Consider the following 27662-nt stretch of genomic DNA (forward strand, 5'->3'; position numbering starts at 1 on the left):
AATTATGAATAAAATAAATTGTTCTGCTTTGACAGCTGAGCAGTTTTTTAGAGCTGGAGATGGGTGCAGGGAATGATGATGGTACACAGAAGTATCACTAAAACCATCAACATTTCTCATCTTCAACAGTTCCCAGATGGGAATACCAACACCAATAACTGCACATGTTGCAGTGAAACACAGTGAACAAATCAGATCTGAGATTTAGCCACTATTTATACTCCTGCCGTGCTCTTTTTTAGCTGTGACTGCACTCAGAAACATTCAAGAACACCACAAGTTTTCTTTATGTGCCAAGCAGCAAACCATTACTTGTGAACGACAGCTTCCATTTTTCCTTTCTAAACAAGGTCTGGTTTTGTACTCTGAAGGGGCGATTTTTTTCCCTCTGGTTTGCCGTGACATCACCATGGGAAAAATATGTAACATGACTTCAGTCAAGGCCCTGATTGGTAGAGGGAGCCTTCAGACTATATGTCTAATAAAAATGATGTTTTCTATTAAGCCAAAAACCACAAAACACCACAAGGTTTGACAGTACCTCAACGTCAGGGTCCCCCCCCCCCCCCCTCCAGTGTCACTCTGGTGTTACTTTGAGGAGACTGGGTGGGAGGAGATATGCAGATGGTGCCAGTGGAACCCTATTAGTGGATTTTGAGGACCTTTAAACTCACAGTGGACTCTAGTCTCTTAAACAGAGTCCACCTCTCCCAGCCTCAGGTTCAATATTCACAGGATGGCAATCTGCTTATAGCACTGCCCGACACAGCAGAGACTGAACTCTTTTTTTTCTTCAGATGCATGCTTTGTAGTTTTTCTAAATTTATAGTTTTTTAAAAACTCACTTAAATTTAATATTTGATAGAAATGCAGTGAAATATCTCGGGTATTACTTGCTCTGAAGGAATACTTTCGACTGTGAAACAGCAACAATTTATTTTTTAAAACTGAAGACTATTTTAACTTTTTTTTTAATTACACGTGAATATCCAAGGATGGATTTGGTAATTGCTCTGACTTTGTTTCTGTCATTGGTTGAAGCCAAGTACTACAACTCGTTCCAGGTTCATCAGTATAAAACTGGACTCCATTCACAACCAGAGCAAAGGAAACCCACCAGCAGACACCAGTAAGTATTAGTCCTCCACTACATTATTCTGCTTTAGATAAAATGCATATATATCATTTTAAAAACCAAAAACAAAACATTGAATATTCATTGTAAGCAGACAACTTTATCTCTCATTTGTCATATTTTATGTCTACTCTTCTTAAGGAACCACTGTGCCTACGTCACAGAAAAGATGGTGTCCTTCACCGTGCAGGACGGGGCGGCGCCGTATGTAAAAGCTGAGTACAACAAGTGTTCCTGGGGCAAAAAATGTCCAACTCTTTTGTAAGTGGACAACATCTCTCATTAAAAATAAGAATACAATATACCTCAGTCAGGCATTCAGGATGTGGCTAATAACTGGATGTTCCCCTCAGGTATCGATTACTGTACAAGCCAACTTACAAGGTGGATCATAAAATGGTCACAGAGCTGGAGTGGCGTTGTTGTCCTGGGTATTCTGGCTATGACTGTATGGAGCAACATCCAATTTACCAGCATCCTATGAGAATCATGCCACCATTCAGTGGTCCACCAATGAAAGGTCCACAGTTTAGAGAACCACGGCACAAAGGGCCAATGTTTAAGGGTCCACCTGTTAATTCTCTTGTGAAAGCCAACCCTTGGAGTCAACCACAGGGACCTCCCAACAGTTTTAACTCCTACCCAGTGCCTCACTTTGGGCCATCAAGGTTCTCTACATACCCTGATACCTCGTTTGATGCTTATCCATCTGAACCCGAGCCAGTGCCAGAGCACCAAGATCCACATCTCACAGTTATCAACCAAGAACATGAACATGAGCATAACCAGGCACCTGAGGAAATGATCCCAGAGGAAATCCCTGCTCCATCTTCTGCAGAAGAACGGTCAGAGGGGCAGAACACAGGTAGCTCTAACACCTTTTTTTAAGTGGGCAAAACCCATTAAATTAAATTAACAATGAACTTTCAACATCTAATTTATAACATATTAACTTCTAACTTTGATTTTAGTAGGAACTGCAGTTTTATATCTATTTTATCTCAAATTTAAAAGCTTTCTTTTCTATCATCAGGCCAACTTCTTGACAGTGAAACACAAGAGAGGATATTTCGAATGGAAGAAGACATGCGCCGTCTAAGTCAGGGTCTGGAGACCCTGCGGGGAACTGTGGCAGGACTGGAGGACAGCCTACAAGCCTCGCTGAGAGAGGATGCCACCAGGATGCTGTCAGCTCTGCTCTCTCCTGCTCCTGGTCCTGTTACTGCTCCAGCTGCAGCATCAAACCCATCCCCTGTAGGGTTTGTGGAAATTCCCGGAGGAGACCCTGACATGGAGGGTTTAGATGGAAGCCACGTGTTTTCAGGCCTCACAGAACTAAATGGAAGGGTGGAGGAGCTCAGGACGGAGCTGCGAGCCAAGACAGCAGAGCTGCAGGAGCTCAAAGCAACAGTGATGGGACATGATGGAGTACTGATGAAGATTTCGAATGGAGCAGGAGTGGTGTCAGACTCCTCTGCCGATACAGGGGGAGCTGTGGAGAATCTGATGGACGCCAAACTGAGTGCAATCAGGGTAGAAATTCTGGACGGGTTTGAGAAACACGTGAAGAGCGCAGAGGAACAATGCAAAGAGAAAGCTGGAGACGAGCTCCATCAATGTCAGAAGGAGCAGCAGCAGCAGCAAGAGCACATGAGAGGCGCTCTGGAAGAAAGTACGACAAAGCTAAGAAGCGAGCTAGGAACCCTCCAGGCACTGATCCATGGTTTACCAGCCACAGAGGAGTGCTGTGGCAGAATCGGTGGACTGGTAGAAAGAGTTCAGCAGCTGGAAACATCAATGGCGAGCCTCAACCAATCCCAGGGACACCTGCGAGTGGAGCTTGGTGGTCACAAGGACCACATAGAGGGAATGCTGGAGGGGCGTCTTAAATACGTCGAATCCAAGCTCAACCTGACCGGGAAGATTAAAAGCGATAAGTCTGAAAGGAGAAAAGGTATTTTAGACAGCATTGTGGGAGGGCAGGGCTTGGAGGCCAGAATGGAGGGTAAGCTGAAATCCCTAGAGAACCATTTACTGTCAACTTTGGAGGAGCTTTGTAATGCCACTGCCCCCACCCTGCTGGAAGGCCATGCCGTTCCAGCACTAGAAACAGAGCTGGAGTCCCTCCGAGGAAGACTTGAGCTGGACATGAACAAAGTGCAAAAACACCTCAGCAGCCTTGAGATTCTCTGCTCCTCTTCCTGCTCTTCAGCACAAGACTGTGACACTCAGGGGGACTCTGCCGGGCCAAGTGAGACCCAAATACTGGAGCCGAATGTGAAGGAGGCACTGGAAGTGCAGAGTGACCGTTTGAATCGTCTCAACGTTACACTGCAGAACATCCTGAAGAACCTGACCCTCAGGGAGAAGCAGGTGCAAGCAAAGGGAAATTCTCACCTCCAGGCGGAGCTAACGGTCCTCAAGTTCAGCGTTCACTCAGTCAACCACACCCTGAAAAACCTGCAGGACTCCATGGGAACAGTGGCCCATCAGGTGGGAGAAGCGAACAGCTCCTGGCATGACAGAGAGGTCCGTCTGGCCCAGCAAATAAAAGGCGTGGTCCAGCTGGTTGGACATCAGGCCTCCATGCTCGGCGCAGGTGAGCGCAAACTGACTCGGCTTAAAGGTGAGCTGCAGGAGATGAAGAGGCGGCTAGCTGAGGAGGTCAGAGGATGCCGGAGTACGGCCATGGTGGTCAAAAAAGAGGTGACTGAGGTCGGCGGGCGTGTTTCAAGTGTGGAAGATCAGTGTAAGGGCTTGACTTACTTGGCAGAAGACCTGGAGAGAATCAGGGAGGAGCTGGAGAAACAATCAAACAACCTTCTCCTGCAAGTCAACGGGACTCTCTCCAACCACGCTCAGCAGCTGTCTGAGCTAAAAGGAGAACTAAGAAACTGCAGCTCGAAGGCAGAGCCAGCACAGAGTTTAGAGATGCAGCCGGCAGCGACACGAGGCGACACATTCACTTTCAATTAGTTCAGTTTGTAGGAAAGAATTTTAAATATTGTGCAGCTGTAGTGGGATCCCACCACAAATCTTACTATTTGAAACGTAAAATCCAAAGGTTTTTCTCCTGCACTGATATGCAGTAAAAATAAAAAAGGCAGCTAGCTGTGACTGCAATCAGAACACAACCTTGGAACTGAACCACAAAGGTGCTATAATAAACAACCAGTATTTAGAGTGACTGAGTGAGACATGAACAAGTGCATCTGTGTGACTATGAGAGGCTTATAACATTTATCAAAGTTTTTATATAGATTTTTTTATGTCTAGACTAGAAATATGCAAGATATATTGATTTTTTATGACTTCAAATTTTGAGCATTGGTCTCAAACTGTACTTAGAAATAAAATCTTTGAATTTTCAGCTGTGGTCGGTGTGATTTTTGAGAGAGGTTTCTGTACTGGAAATCAATAAACAGGTTTCTCAGCAACTTGTCAAAATGTGTGTCAGTCAAGGGATGTTTCAAACCTGAATACATCACCAGTTCCCGTCTATAAACAGCCCTCTTGTGATAAACCACAAGAGGGCAGTAGAGATGTGTTAATACAGTTGTCTTCAGTGTGGGGAGGGCTGAAATATGCTGAGTGTAAATCATAGTCTCCTTTCCCAAAATTAAGTCAGCAAGGACGACTGCTGCTTGCCAGCAGAAAATTACAAATTTGTATCATTGTGAAGGTGATAGAGAGAGAAAAAAGAACAGCACTCTGAGTGCAGCAGCCAACATTTCGTTGTCTGTCTTTAGGTGACAAATTTGGAGTTTTCTGAACACAGTTCCTGTTGAACACCTCAGCACAGTTAAAGGTGACCTTCCTAATAATCTTGTCCGAAGTCTGACGTGAACCATTAAAATGACACCTATGAGAGGGATGAGTCCACTGCAGTGTGACAACACTTCATCCAGAGACACGGCGTGAATAATAACCAATGAAATGCCAGTCGGGATGGAAAGGAGGACAAACACAAGACGAATACACCACATTCATGTTGGATGGGAGCTCCTTCAGATGTAAATATCCACCTTGGCAATGATGGAGAGCCATAAAAAGGTAGTGTGAGGAAAGATAGGTTGTTCACACTTTAATCAATAGTTCAGATAGCTTGAAGTGGGGTTTTGTGGAAAGTTTACAAACAATTAATTTCTGACCCACTTTAGATAGCTCTTTGAATGACCTCTGTCTGAAGAAATGCAGTTTAATTCTGATCAAATGAGCGAACTAACGGCTAGTTTGAGCAGATCCACTTCCAAAACAGATTACTTTTATAAAAACACCATTTTATAAAGCTTTACACCACCATCAGTTTTCCATTACACCGTCATTTACATAGAATCCTATGGCTATTTGAAGGCACAAAGGATAGCAGCAGCAGCTAGCTATAGCACTTCTTGTGCCCCCTGGATGAAGTAATTCAGGCAGAAAAATATTTCTGTCAAAATAACCATGGAACCAGCTTCCAGTTTCTGTCTGTGAGGCTGACACCCTGTCTACCTTTAAGACCAGACTTAAGACTTTCCTTTTTAATAAATCCTATAGTTATGGCTGGTTTGGGTTTCCTGAGGTATCCCTTAGCTCTGCTTCTATAGGCTCAGACTGCTGGAGGACAAACATCACATTTTCTCACTCTGCTGCTGTCTTTACTCTCCCTACTCTCCATGTTTGTAATTATTGCTGCCATGAACAAGGTCTTCTTTTTCTTCCAATAGGAACTACACCTGTTTGTTCTCTCGACCCCCAGCCTGTTGAGGCAGATGGCCTCCCGTCCTGAGGCTGTTTCTACTTAAGGTTTCATCCTGTTAAAAGAGAGTCATTCCTCTTTACTGTCGCCAACACGCTGCTCAGGCGCACAGATTTGGTGATGTGAAGGCTGAATTTGGATCATTTTCTGAGTAGTGTAAACAGATGTCTGTGTGATTGTGGTGTAGACTACAACATGCTTCACCTTTAAACCACCAGAGATAGCCTTAAAGGGCAAAGTCTATACGAAATATAATGATGGTTAAACACTTTAACCCCAGACTGTATGAATATACATTAGGTGCTGCCTTTGAAGGTTCGGGCCTCACTGGCTTCTAAAGAAAAATGCTATTTGGGAGCCAATTACTGGACTCAACACAATTTACAGAGAGATTGGAGGATTGAGCCAAAGGAAAGATTCAATACAATCTACTGACTTCCTTCGATAGACAACTTTTCTCCAAATTGGTATTTCACAATGAATGTAATTGTTTTGCATCATAAATGGATTGAATTGACTGTAACTGGTTATAGATCTGACATGAGTGAATTTGTTATTTTTCTTGTATAGTGCCCTGAAACAACTTTGGCTGTAAATGGGAACTGTATAAATTAACTGAACTGAATTGAGTCACGTCAAAAATGTAGAAATCAAAGTTGTTTTAAGAAAGCAGCAATTCACTTTGGTCTTAGCTGTTGGCTTGTTGGTCCTGTGAGATTTAAACTTCATTTCTTCAAACTAAAGCTAGTTAAAGACATATTATCTACAACAGGTATGATTTTAGTAAGAACTTTCCACAGATCCACACATCAGAAGTTGTTAGCTATCTGTTTCATCTCCTTTAAACATAGATACAATAAAAGACAATAAATGAATAAATTTAAATGTGATAATATTCAATCCTTTTCCTGCTGCCAAAGGAGTTGCACGGTATTTAAACAAATCCCTGACTTATCTGTCACTGGCTTTTCTTTTGTGCATTCCTCCAATGTCTCCATTAAGTTCACACTAACACAAACCCAGACAGCAACCCATTAATCTTGTTTGTTTCCAGCAGGACATTTGGGCAGAAAGGGCAGACGGGGCTCTGGTGAATTTGTCTCCTCTCGCTCTCTTCACTGCTCACTCGTGAATGAGTTACCCTCCCTGCACAACTCCCAGACTGTCACTGGCCAAATCACAAACGGCAAAGCTGGCACAAAGACAAAGGACAAGGGATATTTGAGCAAACAGAGGGCAGCAGCTTTCGAAAATGTGAATCATCCCATAAAATGTCCTCCGCAGAAGCTGGAGGTTAAAGTACTGATTACAGTGCTGACCAGAAGGCAGACAGAGTGGATTACAGTTGGCTCTCACACAGAAGCCCAGGAGAGAGTTAAGTTAAACGAAGGACTTGGAGGGGTTTTTTTGCAATAAGCTCCAGGATTTTACATTTTCTGAGGAGCATTAAAATCTAAAACTGCACTGGAGCTTCTGTCCTTTATGAAGAAATGGGTAGAGACTTGTACTAGTAAAACAATGTTCTAAAATATCATGACCATTTAAACAAGTATACCCAACAATATTATTTATATGTGTGTATTGATGCACAAGTTAAGTATCTTTACAGCAATTTGGCTCACAGTGAGAGAAAGTTAGATAATTAGGAAGTGAACTCATGGCAAAAATAATCTTTACTCTTGTGATATCTAAAGAAAATATACAAAAATGTTTTAAAAAATCAGTTTTAGAACTTTATTTTCTGCTTTGTCTCTCTTGTGGCAAATGAATAATTTTCAAACTATGACTGCAGTGAGATGAAGAAAGTCTGTAATGGTGACATGTATTTTGATTTGTTTATGTAAAAAAAGACTCCACGGAAATAAATGATATATGTTAACAAGAAATAAATAATTGGGAAACAACTACCTGACTGACATTGAATCACACTTTTATATACCTCTCCACACGTGTCTTGTGTCGGAGGTACTGATATGACATCTTTACAGCTCAGCGAGGGAGTCAACATCTCCTGTGCTGCTCTTTGCAAAGTGCAGACAGGTGTGATGAAGCAGGACGACACCGAGCTTCAGGTGTTTGCTCCACACCCGCCTCCCAGGTCTGGCTTTACTGTTTGACCACAAACTGTATATCATTTTATTTCCCAAGGCACGGTCACACTTATTTCGTACCCTTGGACTCGCCACAGAGAAAATAAAATGTCTGCTGCTAATTACCAGTCAGATGTCAGCTGCACATTAGCAACACTGATCAATAACCTGAACTATCAGAGCAGCTTCGCCTGGAAAAGAAAAGCTTCGTTATAGAGCGTTTTACATCTCAGTGATCACGTAAAGCTCAACTTATCCCGTTCTCACACACTTTGGAGCACTTTCTAAGAATATGCAGATCATGAATTCTCTCTCTGTCTCTGCCCCCACCCCCTCCGCACCCACACACACACACACACACACACACACACACTAACGCTCCCTGAGGCTCAAACAGGCATTTCTTCCAACAACTGGAGCTTGTTGAGAAACGTAAACTAACCTTTTCTCACTGACTAAAACATTTCATTTTGTAGGATTTCTGTGGGATTCATTAAAATTAAATTTGATTTAAAATCACTCATTTAAATTTACTTTAAAAAGCCATTTTATTTTCTCTTTCCAGTAAAAACCTGCTGCTAAAACCAATTTAGTTTTTTTTACCAATTATTATTGTCAAAAATCACTTGACTGAATCAATAATTAAAGCAAAGCGTTTTGATGGCTACGACTCTCTACTCGTCATGAAACTAGTGTTTGCATTAAACCACTGTGACATTTTTGAGGACAGAGTTTGTTGTTTCCGCAGTGAACGCATTTATGTTCTGCTGCTCTCATTACTTGTCACTAGAGGGCGCTGCTGTGACAGGAGAGAAAGCTAGGGGAGTTACGGGACAAAACAGCTTTCTGTAATTCTCGTATTTATTACAGGCGCCACATCAGAGGTGTTGTGAAGGAGCTGCAATCCACTTTGGTGCTGGCACCACTCGGACTAGCCATTAGCTCATTAGTCGAGTCAGAATTAAACTAGAATTTTTTAAAGAAATGCATTTCACCCACCATCCTGCATGCCAAGTATTGAACAAAGATCCCTGCTGAGCTCAGAGTCTGAGTTAGGGATATTTTAACCATTGCCACACCAAATTTTCGCCTAACATCTGTAAAACTGATATCCGTTTCTGTGTTGGCTAAGGTCATGTAGCTATGGCGGCCATCTTCAGTCAGGTTGACTCCAAAAGTGAATCAGTTGTAGATGAACGTCCTATGATTACCGTCTGAGAGTTCGATGAGCTTCGACCTTTCGTGGCAGAAGGCGATATTTAAACTCTATTTCTCCAAACTGAGGTCCTCCAGAGAGCCATCTCCAACAGGTAAGATATTAACTGTTCATCACCGGTCCACAAAACTCCACTTCAAACCATATGAACCATTGCTTTAGGCATGAAAAAAAAATCAAAGTGGAGGGAATAAGCATTCCAGAAAAAGTACTGGAACTAAAGAGGGAAGGAGGAGTTGGGGTGGGGAGTGGTACTTTGAGTCATCAGTAACACTCAGTATGATGTTGATCCCCTCTCCCTCCCTCTCTCCCCCTCTCCCTCCCTCTCTGGCCTGCCATCACTGTCTGCTCCTCGTTGCACATCCGTGCGGCTCGGTGCGTGCCCACAAGGATGAAGACTCTCTCGCAGGCTGGATGACGGAGCGAGGGCTCGCTCTACCTGGCTGTCTGCATGCATCATTTCTTGAGATGAGGATACCTTGAACGGACTCTCCAGTGTGAGCCACAAACAAGTCCAGTGCCCCCCCTCCCCACCATCTCCTGTTCTCCCTCTGTCTTCATCTGCTCTCTGTTTCTCTCTTAGAGGCTGGCCGAGCTCCTCTCCTGTCTGTCTCCTGCTCTCCACCTGGCCTCCATGAGTTTAATTGAGGACCAGACATTCCTCCCTGGAAGGTAAGCAGCACAGTCGCGGGGTCTCAGTCTTCAGAGCCGCACATTCACTTTAGATAGTTACAATAAAGGGCATCACTAATGATAACGCATTTGTTTAATTTTTCCTAATATTTTTCAGATTGTTTCAAACCGTAATTGTCAGGATATAGTTTCATAGAGGCTGATGTAACTCAGTGTTTTTTTTGCAGAAGGTTCTGGTTGTTTCTTGTGACCACAATGTTCCCTGGTTATGTTAAAATACTACTCTCTGAAGGGCATTCAGTCACACGCTGTTTCAAGGAAGGGATTGCTCTGCCAGATGATTAAATGAAGGCAGAGACCTCGCAGCAGACTTTTGGGATCCCGGGCAGGATTAGAGACGAGATCCTCTGATTGTAGCTCTCTGTAGCAAACGACTGCTCCTTTTTACCTCTTGGTCCGAGTGGAAGTCGTAACAATGATGAGCATTTACCCAACAGCCCGTCGACTTCATCTCAGGCAGCTGGTTGTACGTTTTTTCAAAGAGGTTTTCCTGCACGAATGAACTGCCGGTTGTTGTTTCCTGCACAAACATACTTGAGGTCCTTTTGTTTGAGCTTCCCGGCAGAAGATCAAAACGTGAAGTAATAATGTTTATGGTGGCGAAGTATGCTTTGTGAGGGATACGACTTCATTTACTAAAGTGAGTCACCTTCGGCGTTCACCTGAGGACTGAAGAGAGCAACATTACATGCAACTGAATTCTTCATTTTGCATGGTCACACTGTTCTTATGTAATAATCTACATTTGTAATATTAGGTGAAGCAGAAAATCCTTTTTCCTTTGTTTTTGTGACTGTTGCAGCCCCATAAGTAAAGACATAAAACAGTAAAAACCACCATTATTTGCAGATTGATCTTTTACAGAGCTGTGCCACAATCTGAAGCTACACATTCTTTTTAAACCTTAATCTGAGCTTTAAGTCAGCATTGTACACTTGTTGAATATTGTTAACACGTGTCAAACATGACTCAAGGTTTGACAGCTACTGCTGGTTTTTGTGTCCTACATGACAGAAATCAGCCTGAATCTAAATCCAGGTGAGAACTGATTCAAAGTAAATCAAGGTCTCCATCTTCAACACGTTGTGTCGGGCGCATCGTGCGATCACTATGTGACAGAATGCTTGGCGACGTTAGGAGGGACATCCAACGGCTCCATCATGAGTTAATGCTTTGTTTAAATATTATGCTGTTATGACATTTGCTCGTCACTTGTCACTCCCAGCTGAGGAGGCAGCCTGGGTGAATCCAGCTGACTTCAAATCTCTCAGAGGTCTCTGCGGGTCCTGGGGGCAGGGGGCACACCACGCAGTGACATATATGCTGCTGCAGTGGTTTGCTTTTAAATGTTTCACACCGCACGTAAACTCAAGCCTAACAAGTGACTAATGATGTAAAGAAGTGACAAACGACTGTGGGCTGTAGACTTGTTCAGCAGCTATGTTCTTGAACGTGTCCGTCATTTCTTTAGGCCAAAACACCACAAAATTACTAGTTTTGGATGAAAATTGAGCGAGATATTTTATTTTTGATGAACGCAAAAAAAATATTCCTAACATTTGAAAAGAGATTGAAAGTACATAATTGAAAGTTCAATTTTTCACCCTTCAAGTAGTTTAGTTTCGTAACTGCTTAAACTATGATGGTTCAGTGATCAAAGAAAAAAGCTCCACAAAGATCACTGAAATTACTTTAAAATGACAAAAGTAATAGGAAAATTATTTTTTACTAAAGATTGACAAATGAAAATCAGTCGTTGCTTTTGAATTTTGGTTTACCGGAATAAAAAAAAAAGAAACTAATGAAACCGGCCTTGACAAAAAGGATGGTGCTCTTAATTTAATATTTTGTTACACAACTTTTTGAGGCAGTCAAGAGATTTCTGTGACTTTCTCAGAGATTTCTGCACCTGTCCACAGGTATTTTGGCCCAATCCTCCTGAACAAACAGCTCCAGCTGTTTCAGGTTTGAAGGGTTCCTTCTCCAGATGTTTCAGCTCCTTCCACAGATGTTCCACAGGATTTTGATCAGGTCTCAGAAGGCCACCTCTGTATAGTCCAGTGTTTGGTTCTTAGCCATTTTTGTGTGTTTTGGGCTGTTATCATGTTGAACCCATGACTTGTGACAGTTTTCTGACTCTGAGCAGCACATTTCATCCCAGAATGCCTTGATAGTCTTGAGGTTTCATTGTAGATTCAAGGCCCAGAACAGAACCGAGCCTCCTCCATGTTTCTCTGCAGGTTCTGTGTTCTTTGTTTCATTTTAGGGTTTGTGAGCTGAGGGGAGTTGTGGCCAAAAAGCTCAAGTTCTGTCTCATCTGTCCAAAGGACATTATTCCAGAAAACTTGTGGCTTCCAATTTTTTCTTTTGCATTTTGGTAAATTCCAGCCTCACTTTTTTGTGATTTGGTGTCCTTCTCTGTCACCTGTGATGCTGATTACAGGACAGCCCTTAGTTTAACACGTCCCTGTGGACAATTAGTTTCAGCCTTCACTAGAGGTATCATCCTTTTTGTCAAGGCTAAATTTATTACTTTGTTTTATTTTTTTTTTAATTCTGGTGAATCTAAATTCACATGCAATGACTGATTTTCTTTGGTTGATTTAAGGTTTCAAGTTATTTCAGTGACCTTTGTGGTTTTGCTTTCATTAACAAAAGGGTACAAACAAATTTGACAGCATTTGTCAATTTCAGTGTTGTTCAGACTGATCGAGTCCAGCTTACAAGATGCCACGTGACATTTTATCTTTTAAAGCATAACTTTTAAACATGTCTGAGGAGCAAACACCGAGGGCCGGCTGTGAACATGCCTCAGCATTACAATGATATCATTGATTTGTTGCTAGCATTATTTTGGCCACAAAGGTAAAATAATACCCATCTGGCAACAATAATATGTAACACAGGAGGGCTAAAAATGCAGGCTGTTTAAAGGACGGACTTAAACACAAGTCAGAGACTGAGATTAGCTTCCAGCTGCTGAAAATCCTGCAGGCTCTGTGACGTTGCTGCTCTCGCATTTGGTCACTTACTGTAGAGCTTGACTGTCAGCCTTTAAATGGCTGCTCATCCCCGCTGACTACAGGCATTTAATGGCTTTGAGTGGCAGTCCTATTTTCAGTGCCATCACAAATGTCACAGTATTGATGCCGTGCAGCAGGGAAACAAACCCGTGCAGTAGATTACACATCATGTTGACAACAGCTGCAAACAGTAAATACTGTAGGTGATCTAAATATTTTCCTGGGTAAAGTCTCTGGGGTCAGGGCAGGGAAGCAAAGGAGACAAATAACAATCAAAAACGAAATGATGGCTACATGAGCCAGGTCAGCAGGTGATACTATTCATCTCCAAGGCTGCCATCTGGAGGTCATAGCTCTTGTCTCGCTCCTAAAAGTGTCCAATTAATTTGAGCTGAACAGAAGAGCAACACAGAAACACTTGGAGCATTCAAGTCATGGCTCGGAGAGCCATAAAATCTGTCTCAGACGACTAAAGGCAGAGTTTAGGTGCTTAAACTTTTCTTTGTTCCTTCTAATGTCTCCGCTTCATTTCTACACTCAAACAGATGAGATATCCTTCATGTTCACAAACGGAGATGTGTCCTTCCTAACACCAAACATACCATCACTTTGGTGTCTTGCTTGTGAGAGGTACCGAAATATGGTAATTTATTCAGTTAAATACAATTACAGGGGGGCATAAAAATGGAGGTGCCAAAGCTTTAAGACCAGTGGGCTTGATAAAAAAAAAGGACCTACAAACTCTAATCTGAACATGAAGTTTTCATTCATTTAATGCAAGGTTAAATCATTCGAACGTGACAATTCCTCTCTGAGGGCTTGCGTGAGATTAAAAATCTGACATCCACATCATGCTTAGTATTCATTTAGCAGTCCTGCACCAACGACAGGAAATTACGATCATAGATAACAAGCACTTCATTTAGCAGATTGTTATTAAGTGTCGATAAATGATTTAGAGTAAGGCTTTAATAATAAAATATTCCTTAAGACACAACCTCGGTTTTAACCACAAGCAAGACACAGGAACAATTATTTTAACATGCCTTATAAAATAAATAACAGGTTTTGTAGTATTTTACAAATGCTAAAATACATTCCTTGAAGGAATGCATATCACCCGCTGCCATAAATGCCAAAATTGTCAAACAAAGATCTTCTGCTATCAGTTAGTTCCCAGAGTATGTGTGGTAGATGACTCTCAGCTACGACCACACCAAATTTTAGCTCAATATCTATAAAAATTACTGCATTATAGCCATTTTTGTTTGATGAGGTTATCTGTGGTGGCCATCTTGAATCTGGTTGACTCCAAATGTTAATCAGTTGTAGATGCACATGAAATAATTACTTTGAGAGTTTTGTTAAAATCCACTCACTGGTTCATGAGATAATTTGCCAATAAAAAGACACACACACACACACACATACAGAGGCATATAAAGACTGTTGGGAGCTACTGTAGACTTGTGCCTAAAACAATGTTCCATTGGAGGTCCCTCTGTTTCCTCTCTTCTGAAAACAATCGAGGTTGTACAATTATTTTTAGGTTTCTGCAGTCATGTTTCTTTGGCTTTGTGTCCAAACTCTGGCTGAGTCACTCCTAAACCTCTACAATTTTTTTTTGCTGAAGCAGCTAAAGTGTTTCTTTGTTGAAAGTAAGACCTTCGTCTTAGCCTAAAACCTTGAAAAGGAAGGTTTTTATTCGAGATTGTATTCATATCTTCCCATGTTAATATGAATTTCTCAGACACATCCCCATAGAATGATGCTGTGTAATAGTTAAGGCAACACTCAGTGACTGTTTCTTGTTTTTTTTTTTTTTTTAAGTATTTTGTTGTCCATAGCCTGGGTGTTATTCAAGTGGGTTTAGCCAAGTAAGCAGTGGGCTATCATACCACCTTTAGTTGGAAAGATTTCCATCTAGTTAATAAACGATGAACTTGTTGTGAGGATCTGGGGTTTGGCTCCACCTTCTGGGTGGTGCCACTAATCATTGTCCACAGGTGTTCCTCATACCACTGACGAGACCATACAGGATTTAAGCAGCAGGCTGTGATCACATCTTCGCTGGAGCATCGAACCTACTGGGTTAGATTCTCTGCCTCAGCGTCTAACNTACGTCCTAGGTTTTTGCCACGCCACGACTACGGATACTAAGGACTACTTACCTGACACCCTTCTGATACTTACCTTCCTGGAATTGGCTCGTCACGTCTGGAACTTCTGGGACTCCTGGAACCACTCCTCCTCTCCTCGACGCCGCATTTAACTCCTGGATCTGTAAGCAAACCAAGAGACATCATTACCAACTTCTCGCCACCGTCTGGATCTAGACTCGTACCCGAGACTCACCTAGCTCTCCTTCTCTTGCAGACTCTCTGGATACCGCCCACTGTATATAGCTATCACCCTGTAAATAAAATCACTTACCTTTACATCCGTCTCCGTGTTTGGTCTTGGTCTCGCTCTCTGGACAGTATCCCCTGGTTTATGACACTTGTAAACTGCTTGACTGGTGGATGTTTTTCTGTAAAGGTCTGCCTCTTCATAGAGGACTTCCATTTTCCCAATGGGTGCGGTCCTTTGTCCTGCTCATGTTGTGCATTGAAAAGACTGACATTTAGTAGTGTGGGTTCAGTAGTATTATAAAAGATTATTTTCCCTTTTGTTGAAGTACAACAAGGGCATGGCCCACCAGCTGTATCTTTACTACTACTAATACTCTCTGCCAGCACACGTTATTTGCATTGGTACAGTTTGTATGTTTATGGCATTCAGAGAAAAACTATCCTTATCAGTCAGTTCTTAGTTGTGTTAAATATTGTAGGTTTTTGACGGTGATCCTGGACCAAGGTCAAGATGTAACCATGGTAACACTGACATTTGGAAATGAGCTCAGGGCTAGAAAGGCATTCCCGTCCAGTTCTGCGAGAGAGTGAAACCAGCATTCTTTGACGGTGTCGTTATCAGAAAGGCAACAGAGAAGAAGGTGCAATGCCTCGTCACCATGGCTTGCAAAGAAAGGTATCATTAGAAAAGTTCAAAATGAGTGGAAGGAGAAATGTGTTTATTTGACCCAGTCCGGCATGAGACCAACATGACTAATTTGTTCAGAGACAGATGCTGGTGAAAGAGCGGAAACACCTTTTGTGCCAAGGTTTGGCAGCTCATTGACGGCAGACAGTCTTTTTTTAACACTAGGTAGCTTCGCGTTTTACTTTTCTCAGGGCATCTGTTACTTCTACCTCAACCTTTTTGGTGTTATAGTGTATTAATGTCTTTAAGTTCAGCTTATCTAATAGGTTTACTCTTATCTAAGAAACAAAGACTTGTTAAGGTAAAAGTAATGAAGTTTAACAAGCTTAAGTTAAAATTTCTTTTAAAACTACGCTGCACATTAAGCTTCACAGTCTAAAGTTAGAGCAGCTTAGGTTCACGAGTAAGCATCTGCAGACAAATGGTACCATTATTTAGTTGTAATTTGTAAGTAAATTTAAAAAATGGGATCCTCTTACTGTTCTGGACCTTTGACCTTCTCTAAAAATCTAATTTAATATTTAAATACCAAGTTAGAGAACCCCTGCTCTATGCTTACATTGAATGGGTCAGTTAAATTGAGAGTAAGAGGCATAATAAAAAGGATGATCAGCTCAACTTGGGTCAGGAAGTAAAGTTAGGACAGATTACAGAAGCTCAAACGCTCGCAAAGTTATAGTAAATGACCTGTTTTCATAGCTGAAAGGACTAAAAAGAACAAGCTCACTCAAAATATATAATTAGCTGTCAAATCTAATACTCTGTAGGCCTTAGAGACTCTATGGCAATTAGGATTAAAAATCCTATGGATACCCTTGCCTTTTGGCTGGGCTTACAACAGTGAAATCCTGCTGAGCAAAAAGTGGTCACAAGTAAGTACTTTGCTGAGTCTCCTTTTCTCAGACTGACTGGACATGTCATCATTGGCGTGTTTGCTGACAGGCATAATAATGAAGTCTCATTCTTTATCCTGTATGATGGCCTAAGTCCTTGAAAGCCAATGATGCCTCTTTATCATTTTTGACAGACCACCAAATATGTTTCTCCACACTCGTTTGGGTACGGTGCTTTTCGTTCCAGGTTTCTTTTTTTTTTTATTCATTTCTTTTATTCCTTTCTCCAATCAAAGTGATGCTCTGAATAAGAATCAACTTCAAGTTAGAAAACAGTCTGAAGAGAAAGTCTTGATTGCCTAGAATTGGAGTCTGGCTCATAACAAAAGGAGCTCGAGTGCTTCAGACACACTTCAACCGATCCTTAGAGAGCTAATAAAACTCTTCTCACAATGTAATAGATTAATCTATTTACCCTCTGCAATACTTGCACAGTTGTAAATTCTTCTTTGTGGCAGAACAAACGCTGGTGCTCCTCCATTCATTGTTAAATGTTGAATATTTGATTCTTTAGATCAAGTGAAGACTGGTTGGCGGGCATGCAGATCCACTGATTTTTCTTGGGGAAAATGAACAAAACATTGGTAAATTGAAGATTCTTTGTTCTTAGTCTCTGACACCTGTAGTTAAAGCTAAAAGGCACAACCTTTTAAGTTCTTTCCACCTGCCAACCCTGTAGAGTGCATTTAGAGGTCTCAGTTTTGAGCAGAATTGTATTATTTAAAGAAAAGCTTTTTCGTTTCTCTCTACATCTGACAATGCGGGATTGAAACACTGTGTCAAAAACACAGTGCAAACAGAAATTGTGAAACATATTAAACCAAACTGGGTTACTATTGATCCGGTTTCAAATATTGAAAACCAGGCTTTTGATGCCGCGAGGTAACACAATTTCAACAACGCAATTGGTCCCTTATTTACACGCAAGCTTTTTAGATCAGTCTAGTTTTTAAAAAAAGTGTAAATTCTCCAGTCAGTTCAAGCATTATTCACAATTAACTAATGTGTGTGCTTGTATGAACATTTCAGATGGGAAATGCTTCAGACACATCCCCTGCGTTTGCCTCTAGCATCTCCAAGCAGCACGACATCATGATGGGTTCACTCTACAGCCTGTTTGGTGAGTTCCCACATCGAGCTGATTTTTGAAGCGTCCATCTTTTGAACCTGTTGCTCAGCTTGTTGTCTTTTTTCCGCAGGTGTACTGTCGGTCATGGGCAACTGCATTCTGCTACTTGTTGCCTTCCACAAGCGATCAACTTTGAAACCAGCAGAGTTCTTCATCGTCAACCTCTCCATCAGCGACCTTGGGATGACACTCACTTTATTTCCATTAGCAATACCATCAGCTTTCTCACACAGGTATCTTTTATAGCCTCTTTATCCAGCATCAAATCACCTTCTTTATTGAGAAATAATGTTAAACTATTTTGAATTTTAACTCATTATTTGATTGCTAGGGGTGTAATGATACACAGAAATCCTGGTTTGATACGTACCAAAGAATACCAGTATTTTTATCGCTGACTGTTCTGACCAGAATTGAGCCTTCTGGTCTCTAATTTTCATCCAAACACTTGAGAGCAACTCCTTGAGCTGCTCTGCCAGATGTGTGCTTGTTTGTCTGTTCATAAATCAGGCGAGTTTGCAGAGCATAGCTTTTCATCTTCCAGTCGCGTGTGTTATAGCTGTTAAGTAACTCTCCGCAGCTCTTGATGTTCATCCATCTGCTACTGTGAGAGCAGAAGCAGAAGCCTTGGACGAGTCATGGATAATTGTAGCTTGTAAAAGGCAAAAAGGAAAGAATGTCGCTGGCTAATATGCAGACAAATGTAAAGTTAATAATAGTGCTCCACCACTTCTACCACATAGCTTCCTCCACTTCATTTAAGTAGTTTTAGGGTGCGTTCACACCAGCCGTGTTTAGTCCGCTTTAATCGAACTCTAGTTCATTTGCCTAGAAAGTCCAGTTCGTTTGGAGGAGGTGCGAACGCGCAATCGAAACTCTGATGCGCACCAAAAAAGCAAACTCTGATCTGCCTAAAAACCTCTGTCTCAGTTCGGCTGAAGTGAACTCTGGCGCGGTTCAAATGCATACTGTATGTGAACACAAGCGGACCGGAGACTGCTCCAAAAGCAGGAAGCAGACTATAGCACAGGGCCTGCTGGGTAAATACAACCAAAACAAAAGAGAGTTTCTACCACTAGCAGGAGAAATGGCTCGTGCAGGTCATGCTGAGCCCATTGTTGAAAAATGTTTGTTTGGCACATGTACCACGGACAAAACAAAAACCCTAAAACCGCTAAAATTTGAAGCCACTCCATTTTTGTTTACTTGTTGTTCTAAGTGTCTTCTTCAGAGGTTTTTGTGTCGTTTCCTTCAGTAGTTCTTGGTGAAACGCCACCACGAGCGAGGGGGGACAGAACAGGTTGCTCAAAGGGTTTCGTTTGATTGACTCGGTGCAGTATGAATGCAAACCACACCAGCTGAAAATGAAACAAATGTTGCAATTTTGGTCCCCAATCGAACCGAGCCTACCGGACTATCAGGTGTGAACACAGCCTTAGTTTTCAATGTACAGTATGTTAAACATAATGTTAGGTTTATGGGGTACACATGCACCAAACTGAAAGACCAGGGCTGAACATTGTTGAATACTTGCACAGTTAGATCAATATTATCAAAAATGACTGCTGATTAGTTTAGACAAAAATCAAAGCAAGCAAGAGCTGATTTTTAGCTGCAGAACTATCCTTGTCTCATTCTCCTGGCTGTCTTTGTGCGCAGGTGGCTGTTTGGAGAAATCACCTGCCAGCTCTATGCCATGTGTGGAGTGTTATTTGGTCTCTGCAGCTTGACAAACCTCACAGCTCTCTCCTTAGTGTGCTGCCTTAAAGTGTGCTTCCCTAACTATGGTAAGAGGATATTAACACGCGCACGATGATATTAACTCAACAGATCTGTATCGCAAAGCTGATCAACACGACCAAAAATGAATTAACCTAATAACTGCAAAGCCTCTTTTTATGACTCCCCTCTCAGGGAACAAGTTTTCCTCCTCACACGCCCGCCTCCTGGTGGCTGGAGTTTGGTGCTACGCGTCCGTGTTCGCCGTGGGGCCCTTGGCACGGTGGGGGCGTTACAGCGCTGAACCTTACGGCACAGCCTGCTGCATCGACTGGCACGCGCCCAACCACGAGCTTTCAGCTTTGTCTTACATTGTCTGCCTTTTCGTCTTTTGCTATGCACTGCCCTGCACCGTGCTCTTCCTTTCCTACTCTTTCATCCTGCTGACTGTGCGGGGCTCACGTCAGGCCGTTCAGCAGCACGTCTCGCCACAGACCAAGACCAACGGTGCACACGCTCTCATCGTGAAGGTCAGGGGATATGACTGCGTCGTACTGCGCCTCAGTGGCACTGTTTCAGGGTTTGCGGTAAACAGGATTTGAAAAGGATGTGACCTACATCCTATTGTCTCATGCATCTGTAGGATCATTAGTGGGAATGAAATCTAAAATAAGAAAAAGGTTCCTTAGATAAGTGCATAAGTCCACATTACTCACTGTTAACACTTTACTTGAATGAACCCTAAATGTATTTTGTACTGTTTCTTGTACCAGTGGATGATTATGTGTTCTTTCCACAGCTGTCTATAGCAGTGTGCATCGGCTTTCTGGGTGCCTGGACCCCTTATGCTGCTGTGGCCATGTGGGCTGCTTTCGGAGACGCCACACAAGTTCCTCCTGCTGCATTCGCCGTAGCCGCCGTGTTTGCCAAATCCTCCACCATCTACAACCCAGTGGTCTACCTGCTGTGTAAGCCCAACTTTCGGGAGTGCTTGTACAGAGACATGTCTGCGTTACGGCAGATGATTCACAGGGGCAGTCCGCAGCCGCAAGAAGGCTTCGGCTTCAACTCACAACGCAACAAGGACACGAGTGCCTCCATGAGATTTTCAAATGAGCAGCAGGAGAGCTACGGGGCATGTCTGAACTGCACTGAGAACGCAGCTCTGTGTCATTTGACTGCGCCCCAAAAGACTGCCTGCGTCCTGACAGGATCCGCCTACACAGAGGTGACGATTACCCAGATTTCAGCCAAACCGCAAACAGATTTTCTCTAGCGGTACAACGTCTTTGTTCCACGAAGCAAGAAAGACAGGACACATCCTCAAAAAGACAATTTGACAGCAAAACACCTGCACGGACAATGTGATTCACGAAAACATCATGAAGTCTTTGGAGTCCTTAAATGGCCCTGCCTGTAAAATACTTGATATTTCAAGCAATCTGCACTTTGGGAAGATTTGCCACAGCCAGGTATTCTTATCTTACAGTCGCTCAAATGTCTTACCAGTCACATTGAGCCTAGTCGATTGTATTCGACTAGGCTCAATATTCTGCAGCGTGCAGCCTCATTTCTGGAGAAAATCCTTAAAGTTTCCCGTTGGTTCTCAAATTCAGCCTTGTTACATTTGGGGAAAAGCAATATTACCTCAATGCTGCCTCAAATGCTTTTGATTAATGCAACTAATTTGCTTAAATCTCACACACTAATGCCCAATAAAAGATTATACAGTGTTTCATCCAGATTTCCTCGTAACTAATATCTATAACAATAAACTGAAATCTGTGCCCATGTCTCAGTTGCAGCAACACCTTGTCCTGCTTCTTAGACACCATTTTCCCTAAAAACACTCTGCAAAAATAATCTGCTTTACCTTTTCATGTGGTATTTATTGTCCTGTGTGCCTTTATGTGCAAGTAAAGAAGAGCAAAATGTATAATTTACCAATATTAAAACAAAATTATTGGAAGCCTTATTTAATAAAAATGTAAAGCTGTTCAGGAACTGTTCGTTCTTTCTTGAACCATGAAGACATTCCTGACAGCAAGCCCTTATTTTCTGTGAGTAAAAGTCAACACTCGACACCTCTGAGTCTTTTTGTTGCTCTGGAAACTGGTCAGTAACTCGAAAGTCTCAAGGTCTGTAGATTAAATAGGAGACACTCTGTAGTCTCTGCCAAGTCTTGATGCCTAAATAAATTTGCTTACATTTTTAGACCAAGTTAGGAAATACTTTTTGTAAACCAGTAACAGAATTTTCATTTTATTTATGTCACACACTAGACCACTGCTGAAACGATCCGTTTATTGTTAGCCGAAGAAAAGTTTAATGTCAGTGAGTGTATGTAAAACAGAGAGGAAACAAGATGCTGATTATCACATTTCCACCCAAACGCTGGGTGTTCAGGTTGCCATGGTAACGTTTTTGTGAAACGCTGTCTCTGATTCAGACTGATTATTCACTAAAACCTTGGCTCAAGCAGGTACCTTTTTCAGAAAAACTGAATTCAGAATGAAACAATCTTACAACCATGAGAGCAACATCCTGCCCACATCAGAGTGACATTTGTGTTGTGAGTATAACAACAAATTATATAGGGTTTGTTTTGTTTTTTAAAAAACAACTCATTCTTTTTATCAATCAGACTCTAAGGGGCTTCTGTCAGCTGAACACTTGCACACTTCTGGAGCAAAACGAGTCCATCTTCTGGGTTCGACACTTCCACTGTGAAACAAGATAAATGTTTCAGTATTTATGTAAAAAAAATAATGCTCCTGCAGTGAAAACTCTGGCTGCTGTGGCAGGATTAACAAAATACACAGACCTGACATCTGCTCCTACTCTTTTCTACAAGAGCTTTTCCAAAAACTTGTTAATTATCTCTGAAACGATACAACAGATCTTGGCATTCGAACCATGTCTCTGGGTTAATTCCAGCACAAAAAAGAAAGAATAATGTTTGAAATAATATTAATAATAAAACGTTTTATACAGCAACAGGTTACACTGGAGTTGCATTACACACCAAATGAGTCATTAAATTATAACTGAGAGCTTTAAAAGGTTGAAAAACAAATATGAGGTAAGATGTTCAAAAGTGAAGAAAAGCCTGATTTAATAATGAATAATTACATTGACCTAACTATGAAATAAATATTTATTATTAGATCATTTATGTAAATGTGAGCATGTGCACATGGGAATGTGGATATATGTGGGTAAATTTAAACATATTTATTTATATAGATATATTTAGGCAGATATAAATGTATGCGTACAAACATCTATACACACACACACACACACACAGACACACACACATATACATATATATATATATATATATATATATATATATATATATATATATATATATATATATATAAATGATAAATATCTAAATGGATCAGGTGTTTTCCTTCCTGCTCCCTTTTAGACAATAGATTACTATTATCTAATATTGTTTATTTTGTGTGTGTATTGACTGAAACATTATTTATGAATGTATTGTACATAAATGTTTTTAAAGTAAAAAGAAATACTAATCAATCAAACTTGGTATATTGGTCTATGTTGTTTTTGGAAGGTGAGCAGGGTGGACCATCTGTTGCAAAGTGCTGTAACTTAATCTATCCTTTGGTTTCCATAGTAGGAGAATGTTTCCTAAAACTAACTTGGCACTGACCAGAAATCAAGATGACAGCACGTCTGCCACAGGTTAGGTTGCCCAGCCCTTTAAAGATAATGTGTGCCCATTTAAAAGGAAACACAAAAAAAACAGCCCATCGGATGAGAATCTTAGAAATATAAACCGAAGCCAATAATATGTGCACAGCTTGTCTATCTCCCGAGGTGATCTGCTTCTGCTGGACTCGAGCTGAGCAGGAATAAATAAAAATGCAAACTCCAATGCCAGCGGGGAGCACGAGCAAATACAAATGAAGGTTCAGCTCAGACGTTGAGCTATTTATGTCGCCCAAAGCTGAAAAAAAGGCTGAGGGATAAGCTTTGCACTGCAACCAAAATAGGGAGCTAGTATGATACGGCCTGAGGAGGAAGTAAAAAGATATAAGAATATGTCACATAACGTTTAGAGAAACTGGCAGAGCGCTCCCACACAGCTTTCAACTTGTATACAAAATCTATTATTACAATTAATTTTGTGACTAAATCTTTTTTTATTATTATTTTTACCCATGTAGTACGTTTTTCAGAAGACAGTTTACCTGTAAATAGGATAAAAACTATTCAGCATGTTTTGTTTTGGTTGGAGATAACCCTAACCAAACCCCCAAGTCAAAAATAATTTCTAACATAGTTGCTGCAGTTTACAGACTCCTATCCTCATGTTGTTTCCCCTTTAAAGTCTTATTCTCCCACACAAACACTTTTCTCTTGAGTTTCCCTGAAGCTCTCTCTCAAACCACTACCCTGGACAATCCAGTACACAAAAAAAAAACAACGTTTATTTAGGCATCTTTCATTCTTGGCTCTATGATGCTGCTGCAAAGGACAAGAGTGATTCTGAAGTAAGTCTGTGTCAGTAAGAAAAAAACTTGTGTTTAAAAGAGAAATGAAAAGATCCTTAATGGATTGAAGCTTCTTCACTTGACCTCTTGTCTGAGAAGTCTTAATGTCTGAAAGAGTTTTCTTGTCATCCTGTAAACATCAGAATAGAACTAATTATTAGTGTGCCAAATTAAAAAAAAAAACTAATAATTACTCAATTAGTTAAAGTAACACTCAAACAACTGTTTTGTTTTCTTTGACTCAGTCTATTAAGACAAAAAGATTGTGTAAAATCTGTAAACCTCTTATTTTTAAAAAAGGTCTTTGTTTTAGTTTTACAAATGCAAGATGAGTTTTATATTTTTATTTTAATGAACATTATTATAGAGTCTAGTTGCAGACTTCAGTCTCACAGACAGATACTGGAACATAGTCAACACTTTTCCAACATTTTCACCTAATCAATACTTCCTGCCTGCAGCCATTACGCATTATATTTTCAGCAGACAACTTACACAAATGTTCTGGCAGCATTTGTCTGCTGCCATCCTGGTTGAAGACACAACACACTGTACTTGACATTAGGACTGCGCACCTTATCATTACATGCATAGTTGTTGCAATGAATATATGATAAAAGACTGCCTGGACTCCATAAATCAAATGCTTTGCGTGCCGATAATATATCAGGTCAATCAGATGGACTCTCACTGCCCTTTATGCTCACATCGAGGGCAGTCATTGCTTAGAGGACAGCGATTAAGATGCTAAAACAAGTAGAGTGTTCTCATGATGATTGAACAGGAAAGTCTGGGTGTATTGCCACTGATATTGTCTCTTAAATATGCAACAATGCTGCACGTTTTCTAAACTTTGTAGAGTTCTAAATGCATCTGTATACAATAAATACAGCTGATCATATTCCAGTACAATCTTGAATAAAGGAGAACATACAGTACCTCTCCTGTAATGAACTGACGATCTGTCCAGGTTGTCCCCCGCCTCTCACCTGTTGACTCGTGGAGATACGTAGAAACCGGCTTTCTGTGATCCTTAAAGACGGAGACTGAAAATAAACAAAGTGTGGTTAAAATCATTAATCTGAGGCGGGAAGATGCCAATAATAATCACAAGTACATTCATAGGACAACAAGTGTTTACATGAATGTTTTTAAAAGGTTTTGTCTTTAGGAATGTTTGGTTGTAATAAAGCTTCTGTCATGACTGAGGTTAATATTTAACCAACCTTCTTAACTAGATTGGGTGGTTTTGTTTGTTTTTTGACTTTTTTAATGGGACTGAAGTGAAAGTTTTGGGAAGATAATTCTCAAAATACGGTACTTTATATATCCAATAATAAGATGTCATGTGTGTTTAGGAGACTTTTGTTGAAACACAAACATGTGTCCATCTTGTAAAAGCTCTTTGGTGGACTGAGGTTTTGTTGAAGAATTTGGAGGCTGTCTTCCTTTATTATTCCATTCACTCTGTGTGATTTACAAACTCCAGTAGCAAAAGCACGCCTGCCACTGCAATGAGCAACATCTGAAACGGTTTACTTGGTGTAGCATGTTTACTCCTCCAAACAAAGCAGTTCTCGTCTTATGAGACACTGCTGTTTCAGATGCTTCAACATAATGGCAGAACTGCACTTATATAAACTGTTTGAGCTGATCTTTTTTGTTTTTTAAGAAACAACTTCAAGATGTCCCCCGCCTCTCGCACAGTGACTGCTGGAAATAAGCACCAGCTGCCCGCGACCCGGAAAGGAGAAGCAGGTAAAGAAGATGGATGGATGGCTTCAAGAGACCATCTAAGTGCAGGTGAAACTTGTAGGATGTCTACACCTTCACAGTGTGACCCAGGATTGCTGCTTCTTGGTGCTAGGACGCCCTCTAGTGAGCACAAACAGGAAAAACAAATGAAGATTCAAACCAACTTTAAAGAAACAACAAGAGACTTTCTACCCAACTGGGGCCATAAAGTCATCTGTGAAAATCTCTGCACCCTAAATCAACTATTTTCAGCAACTCAAAGTGACTGAGCCTCTGATGAAAGTGCCTAAAGCTCTGTGAATCAGTGATATTCAACGAAAGAAGCCAACAATATGTCCAAACCCAAACACTTTCTTAAACAAGTGTGTACAAATGGTGAACTATAACCAGTTAAATTATTTGCTGTCTTCCATAGCAGCTGACTGTGACAGCAGGGAAACTAATAAATATTATTGCTCACCCAACAGTAAAACATAGGGACAGAGGGACAGCTGGTTGGTGTAATCAGTCACTTGATTTAGTCTGTTACAACCCATGAATGTCATTTAAATTTACAAACACAATGCAGAAGTGTATTGCTGTTTAAGGACCGTTTTGTGAATGACTATTTTAATTTACCCTTCTTATTTTGTAATATAGTCTTCCTCCTCATTTCATGAATCTATAACTATTTTAATAAATATCCTAATTTACAATTAAATAAGTGCTTCAAACTCTTATCTGATAAACAACTTAGTTTTCTTTGATTATTGATTTTTTTTTTCCCCCAGAATTTTATTTGCAGAAGAAGAAAAAAACAACATGTGTACGTAACGTCAAAACAAATTTAGCAATGGGGAGCATAAGGACAAAAATAATAGCGGGATGAGAATGACAGTCATAATATTCTAACAAAAAAAAAATTATTGTGACAATTGTGACAGATTTAAGACAGTAATTTGTCCACAATCCCAAGTTGGGAGCAAGCCCTTATTGTCATTTTTGCTTTTTGATTTGATGAAGTTTTAATTGTAAGCAAGTATTGCCTAAATTCAATCAAAAAAACTGAGAAATTTGGTTTTCTTTTCAAAAATTTGCATTTGTGTATGTGAAACTTAGCTTTAATAATTAACAAATTGATTAAAAAACCCTTTGGATTCATTTTGCCACATTGTTGAAAACCAAACAGGACATGCTCCCAATACATCTGAAAATTTGCTGATATTTTTTGAATCAACATAGTTACAAAAAAGTAGCCAGAAATCTTTAGAATGAGGACACATCCAAAACAAATGAGTGATGGATTCAGGGCAGAGGTCACAAAAAGTACAGTTTACAGTAATGTTAGTTGAACTTCTTTAGGTAGTCTTTAGCCGGGTAGATCCTGTGAATAAGTTTGAAGGACACTTCTTTTACCTTGTTAGTGAGAAGAAAGTGATTCGGGAGCAACCAGGTAAATTTCCAAGATATTTTACCTTGAAAGTGATTCCAAAATGGTACAACAGCAGGAATAGAAGTTATCTCCTTCTGAAACAGGGATCTAATAGACTTATTATTTTTGCAAAGAAGAGGGTTAAAACATACTTTTCCAATAGGAGAATATAAGGGGGTGAGAGTCTGATGATAGCTGAGTCTTGTCCTTTGTTTAAATAACATGCAAATCTTTGTAGAAATAGCACCAAAAACTTGCATATTCTCCAGAAGAAATGGGAATATTAAAT

The 27662-nt window shown here is 40.7% G+C and overlaps 2 protein-coding genes across 3 annotated transcripts; both read left to right on the top strand.

Annotated features, from left to right (window-relative positions):
* Positions 1–686: 686 nt before the first annotated feature.
* On the top strand, positions 687–4421 carry emilin3a (elastin microfibril interfacer 3a). Its single transcript, XM_017409435.2, has 4 exons — positions 687–1129; positions 1277–1396; positions 1489–2000; positions 2169–4421. Exons 1-4 carry the CDS (start codon positions 996–998, stop codon positions 4109–4111), a joined length of 2709 nt encoding a protein of 902 aa, XP_017264924.1. The 5' UTR covers positions 687–995; the 3' UTR covers positions 4112–4421.
* Positions 4422–14778: 10357 nt separating this feature from the next.
* On the top strand, positions 14779–22954 carry opn7d (opsin 7, group member d). Of its 2 annotated transcripts, XM_037977053.1 has the most exons (7): positions 14779–14989; positions 15028–15181; positions 15275–17950; positions 18030–18192; positions 19619–19746; positions 19874–20208; positions 20478–22954. In XM_037977053.1, the coding sequence occupies exons 3-7, from the start codon at positions 17860–17862 to the stop codon at positions 20952–20954; spliced, it is 1194 nt and encodes a 397-aa protein (XP_037832981.1). In that variant the 5' UTR covers positions 14779–14989; positions 15028–15181; positions 15275–17859; the 3' UTR covers positions 20955–22954. The 2 variants fall into 2 exon arrangements, with proteins under 2 accessions (XP_037832981.1, XP_037832980.1); XM_037977052.1 differs by having other exon boundaries at positions 15028–17950.
* Positions 22955–27662: the final 4708 nt, after the last annotated feature.

Source organism: Kryptolebias marmoratus, linkage group LG8 (genome assembly GCF_001649575.2).
Source record: "Kryptolebias marmoratus isolate JLee-2015 linkage group LG8, ASM164957v2, whole genome shotgun sequence".
Classification (NCBI taxonomy): Eukaryota; Metazoa; Chordata; class Actinopteri; order Cyprinodontiformes; family Rivulidae; genus Kryptolebias; species Kryptolebias marmoratus.